Raw genomic sequence first — 11,165 nt, forward strand, 5'->3', positions numbered from 1 at the left:
ACATCACAAGAATTGGCAGTGCAATTTACAGTACAGTGGTGCTTGAAAGTTTGTGAACCCTTTAGAATTTTCTATATTTCTGCATAAATATGACCTAAAACATCAGATTTTCACACAAGTCCTAAAAGTAGATAAAGAGAACCCAGTGAAACAAATGAGACAAAACTAATATACTTGTTCATTTATTTATTGAGGAAAATGATCCAATATTACATATCTGTGAGTGGCAAAAGTATGTGAACCATTGCTTTCAGTATCTGGTGTGACCCCCTTGCGCAGCAATAACTGCAACTAAACGTTTCCGGTAACTGTTGATCAGTCCTGCACACCGGCTTGGAGGAATTTTAGCCCATTCCTCTGTATAGAACAGCTTCAACTCTGGGATGTTTTTGGGTTTCCTCACATGAACTGCTCGCTTCAGGTCCTTCCACAACATTTCGATTGGATTAAGGTCAGGACTTTGACTTGGCCATTCCAAAACATTAACTTTATTCTTCTTTAACCATTCTTTGGTAGAACGACTTGTGTGCTTAAGGTCGTTGTCTTGCTGCATGACCCACCTTCTCTTGAGATTCAGTTCCTGGACAGATGTCCTTACATTTTCCTTTAGAATTCGCTGGTATAATTCAGAATTCATTGTTCCATCAATGATGGCAAGCCATCCTGGCCCAGATGCAGCAAAACAGGCCCCAACCATGATACTACCACCACCATGTTTCACAGATGGGATAAGGTTCTTATGCTGGAATGCAGTGCTTTCCTTTCTCCAAACATAACCCTTCTCATTTAAACCAAAAATTCTATTTTGGACTCATCCGTCCACAAAACATTTTTCCAATAGCCTTCTGTCTTGTCCACGTGATCTTTAGCAAACTACAGATGAGTAGCAATGTTCTTTTTGGAGAGCAGTGGCTTTCTCCTTGCAACCCTGCCATGCGCACCATTATTGCTCAGTGTTCTCCTGATGGTGGACTCATGAACATTAACATTAGCCAATGTGAGAGAGGCCTTCAGTTGCTTATAAGTTACCCTGGGGTCCTTTGTGACCTCGCCGACTATTCCACACCTTGCTCTTGGAGTGATCTTTGTTGGTCGACCACTCCTGGGGAGGGTAACAATGGTCTTGAATTTCCTCCATTTGTACACAATCTGTCTGACTGTGGATTGGTGGAGTCCAAACTCTTTAGAGATGGTTTTGTAACCTTTTCCAGCCTGATGAGCATCAACAACGCTTTTTCTGAGGTCCTCAGAAATCTCCTTTGTTCATGCCATGATACACTTCCACAAACATGTGTTGTGAAGATCAGACTTTGATAGATCCCTGTTCTTTAAATAAAACAGGGTACCTATTCACACCTGATTGTCATCCCATCGATTGAAAACACCTGACTCTAATTTCACCTTCAAATTCACTGCTAATCCTAGAGGTTCACATACTTTTGCCACTCAGATATGGAATATTGGATCATTTTCCTCAATAAATAAATGACCAAGTATAATATTTTTCTCATTCGTTTAACTGGGTTCTCTTTATCTACATTTAGGACTTGGGTGAAAATCTGATGTTTTTGGTCATATTTATGCAGAAATATAGAAAATTCTAAAGGGTTCACAAACTTTCAAGCACCACTGTATGTAGTCAGGTAAAAGATCTTGGTTTAAATGAAAGGCCAGTGTCTAAGACTATCATCAACAAGAGGACCAAGCTCCAAGTCACTGATTCCACCCATACTTACACAATAGTGTGTATTTAAGATGCAAGCTGTATCTTAAATACACACAGTTGTGTCCTGAATGGCTCTGTTATTCAGTCTTTTACCTGATTTACCTAATGTGGAAATCCCGCTCTGGTCATTGGTATGTGAGTCTCGCTCCTCCATGAAATCATGGCGTGCCGATCGCCATTGATGGAGAGTTTGTGCTCTGCGCAAGGCTTACGGCTAGTTCGACGAACTCAGAACAACATGGGAATGGTGCGGATTTTGCATCAATTATGAGACATGCATGCTAATTCTCACTAACTTCTGTGGTTTTTTTTGTTTTTTTTTAAAGAAGAAAGTCAGGACATTGGGTTTTATGCAGCCAAGTTTATTTAATCAAAACTTTTTTTTTTTAACTTTTGGTAGCATATGTTGGGCACCTACGACATTATCAGTCACAGGTTTCATGTAATTGAAAGGCCTGTTATCAACTGCTGCAATCTAGAAGGGAGTTTCAGTGCCAGTACTAACAGCTTAGTTAGAATAGGTACACAGTCAGAATAAACAGCTTAAAAACTAAAATCGTATACACTGCTGTCCGTGACTGTCTTTGCTGTGTATAGGTGCTTGATTTTGATTTAACATGTTCTCAAATCCAGAAGTATAAATGCTTTTATTATTTATTATTATCCATGTATATGCAGTATGTTGCACGGTGGTGTAGTGGTTAGCGCTGTCACCTCACAGCAAGAAGGTCCTGGGTTCGAGCCCCGGGGCCGGCGAGGGCCTTTCTGTGCGGAGTTTACATGTTCTCCCCGTGTCCGCGTGGGTTTCCTCCGGGTGCTCCGGTTTCCCCCACAGTCCAAAGACATGCAGGTTAGGTTAACTGGTGACTCTAAATTGACCGTAGGTGTGAATGTGAGTGTGAATGGTTCTGTGTCTGTGTCAGCCCTGTGATGACCTGGCGACTTGTCCAGGGTGTACCCCGCCTTTCGCCCGTAGTCAGCTGGGATAGGCTCCAGCTTGCCTGCGACCCTGTAGAACAGGATAAAGCGGCTAGAGATAATGAGATGAGATGCAGTATGTTAGAAAACCTCAACATTTGATGACCTAATGGTTCCAAAAAAAAGTTGACTGGTTTCATGAGCAGACAGTGACGTCGTTAGTAGAGGAAGGAAGCTGCAGCTCCAAAAGGAAGCGGGGAGAATGCTCTGTGAACCTTTGTCCTTACTGTCCTTTACTGCCCTGCTGTAAACTGCTTAAAATTGTCTCTTATTCATTCATTTTCCCCCAGAATGGCCTTAATGAACAGGTTGCAGAGTGCAAAAGAGAAATCGCAGCACGGTCACAGAAACTGGTAAGTACAAATCAATTCCAACATAATATCCCCACGGATCCTAAATCCATGATTGCATTGCGCAGTGCCCAGAAGACCAGTGTTAACCTAATTAATTAGGTAGTGAAGTATGATTAATTGATGGTTAATCTTGGGTGAAGCCTACGTAAGCTTTATCCTCACCCATCACAATGCCGATGGTGCTCGTCATAGGGGTTTTTGTTTGTTTGTTTGTTTGTTTGTTTGTTTTATTATGAGCTCTGCTGGAGTGTAAGGGCGTTTTCGTACTTTGTCCGAATACTCGATTCTGCACTCAGGACCAATTGTGGACTCGTTTCAGGTAACTGCTCATAATTGCAGGTTGTCATTTACACAGAAGAAATGCTTTTTGACTGTGGCTCGAATGCACAGGTCCATGTGCTTGCAGGTGCACAAAATGGCAGGCACTAGACTCCTCCATTTGCCATCTTATTTTCTTGTGGTACCAACACTCAAGCGATGAACAGTGAATTTTAGCTACATGGCATGTCATCGTGCAGGAATACCTACAAACATGGAGCCGATCTAGTGTAAAAATTTTGAGGCGTATATTTTTCATGATCCTGTCAGTGCAAGCACTCATGCCACAAAAGTGAACTAATTACAGTGCTCCAGTCCTATGAACGTCTGGTTTTATAACTCTCTAACTAAAACGACGCTTTCCTTCTGCATCACCAAAATCAAAACCGTAAGTAATGTGACAAACTGAATCCATCACATTGCTTTGTGTGCTGTGAAGCAATCCCCAAACCTCCATTTTCAGGAACGTTGTTTCTCTTAACCACTCCTGTGCTTGAAAACGGCGCCAAGAAATTTGTCCAGTTTTCCCTCCAACACCAAATTCAGCTCATGAAGGCCTTAATACACAGATCATAAGCTGAAGGTGTGTTGAATGAGGGAGAATGCGACATTCTGAAGTCCTGTGCCTCAGCCACACAGTTTTGCAGTAGTCTACCGTAACTATAATGTACAGTCCCATCCGAAACTATTGGAATGGCAAGGCCAGTTACTTTGTTTTTGGTATACACCTGAAGACATTTGGGTTTGAGATGATATCAGAACTTCATCTATCGTTTCCCGATATTTACGTCTACAGTGTAACACTGGTTTGACTTGCTTTTATTTCCACAAATTTAGGACAGTCTGTCTGTTTTCTGCAAAAAAAAAAAGTGTATCTGTATTACAATAGGTTGCATACATTGAATGAATGTAAATTCCTTTTTCTGACCATACCTTTTTTAAATAGATTTTTTTTCTCTCTATAGAGCCAGAGGAAGCTAGAAGTGGCCACTCACAAAGATGAAATAGCCAAACTTAAGTCTCAGATTGTTGAGTCTCCTGAGGAGCTCAAGAATGAGATGGAGAAAATGAAGGAGAGCATAAAGAGCATCAAGATCTCAAAAGTAGGTGGCTATGCTAGGCATGAAGGTTGCATGTGGAAATGTGTAGGCTTTTAAACCAAAAACACCCAAATATCATCACCTTGGTTGTAGAAGGTATAATTACACTTCCTCTGTGTTTAAAAGTCCCGGTAGTGCCATTTTAAAGTACACATTACCCCGTATGTCATTTACATGTTTAAAATGTTGAATTGCAGAGGTGATAAAGAACACTATGTCCTGTTTGCATGTAACTGCAGGAGCAGGCAGATGAGTTGCTGGTGGAGATGCAGATTCAGGTGCAGTGCGCTAGCCAAGGTGAAGCAGAGATTCAAATAATACTGAAACAGCTGCATGACCTGCAGGCCAGCATGTGCAAAACTAACCAACAGAAGGAAGAGGTAAACCTGCACACTTCCTGTTTTAGGACCTACCGATCTTTTTGGTGATAAAGTAGTGGCTCATAAACCTCAGTAACTTGTCCTAACCCAGATTTAAATAACTCCTAAATTTAGAAGATAAACATGATGGCATGGGAATTGGGTTACACCTACAGTACTCTGTAACTTGGGCGAGTTTGATGTGCAGAAAGTGAGGTTACAGAGTAGTTTTTGTAGGTAATTAAATGAAACTGAACAGCCTTGTCCTATTAATGCGGTGACTTCAGTATGTAACCACTAGGAGTTAAGAGTACTGAAGTTTGTGTGGTCCAAGAAGATTGTGAGGACAGTGGGGTTTTTTTTTTTTTTTTTGTGCGCGCGCGTGTGTACAGGTCCAGAGTTTGGTGGCTCTCTACGAATCTCTGCAGAAGGAACTAAAGGGCCTGAGCAATGAAGAAGGCCAGCTAAAGAGGGCTCTAGCCATGAAACAAGACAAACAGTCCAAGCAACAGATTCGCCATCAGAAAAAGAAGGAGCTCAAGGATCAGCATGTCCAAAATATACTTGGGTAAGAATTGAGGCAGTGTGATTGTTACTGATGTGCCACCCTCCCCATGTCAAAGGTAAAGCATATATTGTTTTTCTTTGTACCAAGGCAATATGACAAAGTTCATGAAAAACGTGAGGAAATCGTGGATCGAATAAAAAACATCACCCGAGAGACCACACAGTTCAAGGCAAAAATGCAGAAGCTTCAACATACTTGCAACCAGAATACTGAAAAAGCTCAGGTACACATTTCTCTTAGATGTTGCATTGAACAGTGTAACCCTGTGCATCTTGGAGAACCCTTTTTAACTTTTTTTACAGGGCACAAAATGCTGTTTGTCTACAATGTCGTAGCTTAAAGGTAGACTGCCTTTCAGATTTTTCAAGTTTAGGTCATAAGAATTTTCCCTGACACCCAATTATTTTTGTTTAGTGGACCGAAAGCTACGGAATTCGAATCACAGACTTCCAATTTTATTAGAGTGGGTGGGGTTTTTGTGTGTTTGTTTTGTTTGTTTGTTTGCTTGTTTTTTTTTTTTTTTAATGGAACAATTAATGAATTTGGGGCCACGTGGCCCTAAATCCCCCCGCGCGCGCTTCACCGTGACTCAGATACTATGTCGTGCATCATGTGGTGGTGTGGGATACAAATTTGAGACAGGAGAGAAAAACGGAGGACGCGAATGAAACGTGAAAGGCCGACTACAGTAACAGAAAGTGAGAAGAAAAGATGTGATGTTGCAAAGGAAAGGAAATGCAGGACCAAACTAATAAATATCGGTGGTCAGCAAGAACCTTGGTGTGATCGGCTGTTCTTTTAGCGACAGAATGATGTAACTTTCAGTGCATGGTCAAGGTAAACCTGTAGATGGCAGTAATGCAGCACTGGATCCCAGCTGCAGTAAAACCCAAAAGAAGGTAAACCTGCACATGTGCACACCAGACTAACTCTGTCTGCTTGACTGCATGAAGTGAGCGATTTCATGCATATGATTTGCGAGGGAATACCCTCAAATTAAATAACTTCCTAGCCACAGAATGGCCTGGATTATTTTTTTTTGAGATATTACAGAAATAAACATGTATCACAATGACTAAATTTCACTGATTTTTATGAAATCAAAAGGTCGTCTAGCTTGAAGAAAGAAAGAGAAGAAACCTTTGTCACATGCACACTTCAAGCACAGTGAAATTCATCCTCTGCATTTGACCCATCTGAAGCAGTGAACACATGCACACACTCCGAACAGTGGGCAGCCACACCAGAGCGCCCGGGGAGCAGTCAGTGGTCAGGTACCTTGTTCAAGGGCACCTCAGCCCAAGGCTGCCCCACTTCAACCAAATTACGTCTTTTGGATTGTGGGGGAAATCGGAGCACCCGGAGGCAGCGCTCGAAACTAACGGTGTCCCGATGTCCCGGGGACCATAAAAATGTCATCGGGACACGAAATTATCATATCTGGGACAATCCCGGGACAATGAAAAAAAATAGATCTAGAAAAAAAGTTCTACATTAATATTATTTACAAAGCCGTCACACATACGTAGACATTCACCTAATTTGTCAATTTTAATTTTAAAACGTTAACAGCGAAAAATACATAGTAGCTACACTTTCGATGCACCTGCATCCGTAGGCTACAGAGCAGCGCATTCTGTTCTAGAATCTTCGGCCGGAGTCCGCATTATATGGACTTGGAATGGAATTGCTACCGCACACGCTGCGCCGACTCTTGCAGAACAAAAATGCTGAAGTGGTTGAAGCGGCCCGACCGCGGGGAAGAAACTGAAAGCCCAGACATAACATCTCCGGGACCTTCAGGATCCAAAGTGTCATCGCCTGGTCTGCAGGCAACGCTAGCAACTGAATGAACTGAATGAACACTGTTAGACACGTTATAAAATACAACAGGAATGATGTGGATGATATTGACGGAAGATACCGTTCAACAGAATAAGTGAGTTTTCTTGGTGTCTTTCTAGTTCAGAAAGTTTAGTCAGTCAGCAGCACAGCTAGGCTCGGACCTGCCACTATGCTGATGGTGCTAACATTTGCACCCGGCAGCGAAAGTTCATAAAAATGGATAACGGAAAGTTCATAAAAATTGATAACGGTAATGGATAACGGAAAGTTCATAAAAATGGATAACGGAAAGTTCATAAAAATTGATAACGGTAATGGATAACGGAAAGTTCATAAAAATTGATAACGGTAATGGATAACGGAAAGTTCATAAAAATGGATAACGGAAAGTTCATAAAAATGGATAACGGTAATGGTGAAAATGATAAGTTGGCCTTATAAGTGCCAACAGATATTCAAGGTATAAGTAGATGAAATGAACATAAAAGGGGTCTTATTTTCAACTAAAGTGTACTGCAGATGTAGGGAGTTGAAACATTTTCTGAATGAGCTAGTTGGCCCCTTTAAATAAACGGGTATCTATTCATACAGTGAGATCGCCAAAGTTTAATAAACTGAAAATGCAATAACTGTAATTTTGAAGTAGATGATGTATAGGACATGTGTCGCTTGTGTCTTGTGACTTATTGTAAAAATGATATAAAGGGTTCAAAATCGCATAGTTACAAATATAATAGTAACTTCATATGATAATATTAACCACTGGTTATTTCACAGAGGAAAAAAATGGGGACACTATTGCTTCCATTCGGGACAATACAACACAGAATTCGGGACCACTGGGGGACACAAAGAAAAAAAGTTAATTTCGAGCCCTGCCCGGAGGAAACCCATGCAAACTCCACACAGAGAGGCCCTCGCCAGCCGCTGGGTTCGAACCCGGAACCTTCTTGCTGTGAGGCGACCGCGCTAACCACTAGTGGGGGGAAAAAGTTTATTTCACAAAAATCATACTGGCACAAACGGCCCAAATGAACATAAATTCTGTTTATTTAATCCACTGAGGGTTTGTTCAATTGTGAGAAAATGGATTTGCTTTAATTTCATCAGACTGGATCAACACCCCACCCCCCCCACCCCACCCCAAAAATCATCAGACTTGATGTGTTTGACCAAAACACTTGGGGGGGGGCACACTTCCTTGGTGTTAGTGTGTTACCCTTATCTTTATCATTTTAATATGTATATTTCACCTGGAAACATGGATAGTGTAGATCACCCCACCCCTGAACAGATTAATCAAACAGCCAGTCAAGCCAAGGTACAATGTTAATCCAAGTACTGCTTCCATGATGCATCCAACTGTGTCCCTTAATGACGCAGTCATTCTCTTGTTTTCAGTGGTGGCAGGTTCTTTAGTTTTTGAATGTGCAGTAGTAAAACCCATTGTGTCTGTGCTACATTTATATTTGTTTGAAATGAGATCGGATTTGAATCTTGTTTTCTTTCAGGTCTTGTATGACCGGCTGCTCACCACACTGGAGCAGTACCACAAACGCCTTGAAAATCTAGTGATGGAGGGCAGTGCTGACATAATGAAGATGAAAACCAATTTCTAAACGACTTTAGGCAAATGTTTGTTTGTACCCTCCTCTTTACTTTCTTTGCACCGGTGTAATCCTTTTTTCTCTGCACCTTTTGTGAATATCTTTTATCAGTTTTCCTCTTTTTGCCAGGAATTAAATGTAAAAATTAATAAAATAAATCTTTTTGTACATAACTTTCTTTTTCTTAAACATGATTAAGCTCATGGCTGCAATGCTTCCTCACAGCTCCAGGGTTCTGGGTTTGATCCCAAGCTCGAAATATTGTCTGGAGTTTCTCCCTCGGTGTTTTGCATGCATTTCGTAACAAAGTTTTATTAAATAATAATCTTGTCTTTTAAGGGTTTTTATATATAAAGTCTTTTTCCCAGTACAAGGGGTTCATTTTTTTTTTAATCCCCCCCACATATACAGGGAGTGCAGAATTATTAGGCATATGAGTATGTTGACCACATTACCCTCTCTATGCATGTTGGCCTACTCCAAGCTGCATAGGCTTGAAAGCCTCCTACCAATTAAGCATACCAGGTGATGTGCATCTCTGTAATGAAAAGGGGTGTGGTCTAATGACATCAACACCCTATATCAGGTGTGCAAAATTATTAGGCAACTTCCTTTCCTTTGGCAAAATGGGTCAGAAGAGGGATTTGACGGACTCAGAAAAGTCAAAAATAGTGACACATTGCAAAGGGATGGAGCACTCTTAAAATTGCCCAGCTTTTGAAGCGTGACCATCGAACAATCAAGCGCTTCATTCAAAATAGTCAACAGGGTCGCAAGAAGTGTGTTGAAAAAAAAAGGCGCAAACTAACTGCCCGTGAACTGAGGAAAGTCAAGCGTGAAGCTGCCAAGATGCCACTCGCCACCAGTTTTGCCATATTTCAGAGCTGCAACATCACTGGAGTGTCAAAAAGCACAAGGTGTGCAATACTCAGGGACACGGCCAAGGTAACAAAGGCTGAAAAACGACCACCACTGAACAAGACACACAAGATGAAATGTCAAGACTGGGCCAAGAAGTATCACAAGACTGATTTTTCTAAGGTCTTATGGACAGATGAAATGAGAGTGAGTCTTGATGGGCCAGATGGATGGGCTCGTGGCTGGATCAGCAAAGGGCAGAGAGCTCCAGTCCGACTCAGACGCCAGCAAGGTGGAGGTGGGGTACTGGTATGGGCTGGTATCATCAAAGATGAGCTTGTGGGACCTTTTCAGGTTGAGGATGGCGTCAAGCTCAACTCCCAGTCCTATTGTCAGTTTTTGGAAGACACCTCCTTCAAGCAGTGGTACAGGAAGAAGTCAGCATCCTTCAAGAAAAACATGATTTTCATGCAGGACAATGCTCCATCACACGCATCCAAGTACTCCACAGCATGGCTGGCCAGAAAGGGTCTAAAGAAAGAAAGATTAATGACGTGGCCTCCTTGTTCACCTGATCTGAACCCCATAGAAAACCTGTGGTCCCTCATCAAATGTGAGATCTACAAGGAGGGGAAACAGTACACATCTCTGAACAGTGTCTGGGAGGCTGTGGTTGCTGCTGCACGCAATGTTGATCGCAAACAGATCAAAACACTGACCGAATCCATGGATGGCAGGCTTTTGAGTGTCCTTGTAAAGAAAGGCGGCTATATTAGTCACTGATTTGTTTTTTTTGTTTGTTTTTGAATGCCAGCAATGTATATTAGTGAATGTTGAGTTGTTATATTGGTTTCCCTGGTGAAAATAAATGAGTGAAATGGGTATATGTTTGTTTTTTGTTAAGTTGCCTAATAATTATGCACAGTTATAGTCACCTGCACACACACATCCTCCTAAGATAGCTAAAACTAAGAAAGCCCTACTCCAACTTCCAAAAATACTCAGCTTTGATATTTATGAGTCTTTTGGGTTCATCAAGAACATAGTTGTTTTTCAATAATAAAACTAATCCTCAAAAATACAACTTGCCTAATAATTCTGCACTCCCTGTATATATTCTGGAATAATTGAACTGATAGTGATGATTTACTGTTCATTATACTATTCTCTGTAGAGTATAAGATTTGATACAGAAATGTAACCTTTAGGTATAAGGTAGAATACATTGAAATAGATGTGTATGTGTGGTATAGTTTTATGTAAGCAGACATAAACATGAAAATATTCCTATACTTTGATGGTGTGATGTGTAAATAAGCAGATGAGGGACAAATTAAAGGAAAAACTGTTGTCCTGTTGGACATTTTGCTGGCGTGGTTTGGGTTGTAGAGAGAAATGACTGCAAACGGATGTAAAGTTTTTCTGACTGATCCTCTTGATCCCGTGATGAATC

At 41.2% G+C, this 11,165-nt stretch overlaps 1 protein-coding gene across 3 annotated transcripts in view; it reads left to right on the top strand.

Annotated features, from left to right (window-relative positions):
- The window catches only part of nuf2 (UF2 component of NDC80 kinetochore complex), a 46,863-nt gene extending 37,836 nt beyond the window's left edge, over window positions 1–9,027 (top strand). For all 3 annotated transcript variants that reach the window (XM_060910958.1, XM_060910957.1, XM_060910959.1), the window contains 6 exons: window positions 2,995–3,057; window positions 4,341–4,478; window positions 4,715–4,855; window positions 5,227–5,402; window positions 5,490–5,625; window positions 8,759–9,027. In XM_060910958.1, coding sequence (XP_060766941.1) covers window positions 2,995–3,057; window positions 4,341–4,478; window positions 4,715–4,855; window positions 5,227–5,402; window positions 5,490–5,625; window positions 8,759–8,866 — 762 coding nt within the window. In that variant the 3' untranslated portion in view covers window positions 8,867–9,027. The remainder of the gene's footprint in view (window positions 1–2,994; window positions 3,058–4,340; window positions 4,479–4,714; window positions 4,856–5,226; window positions 5,403–5,489; window positions 5,626–8,758) is intronic.
- Window positions 9,028–11,165: the final 2,138 nt, after the last annotated feature.

The sequence above is a fragment of the Neoarius graeffei genome, chromosome 26, assembly GCF_027579695.1.
Source record: "Neoarius graeffei isolate fNeoGra1 chromosome 26, fNeoGra1.pri, whole genome shotgun sequence".
In the NCBI taxonomy this organism is placed as follows: domain Eukaryota; kingdom Metazoa; phylum Chordata; class Actinopteri; order Siluriformes; family Ariidae; genus Neoarius; species Neoarius graeffei.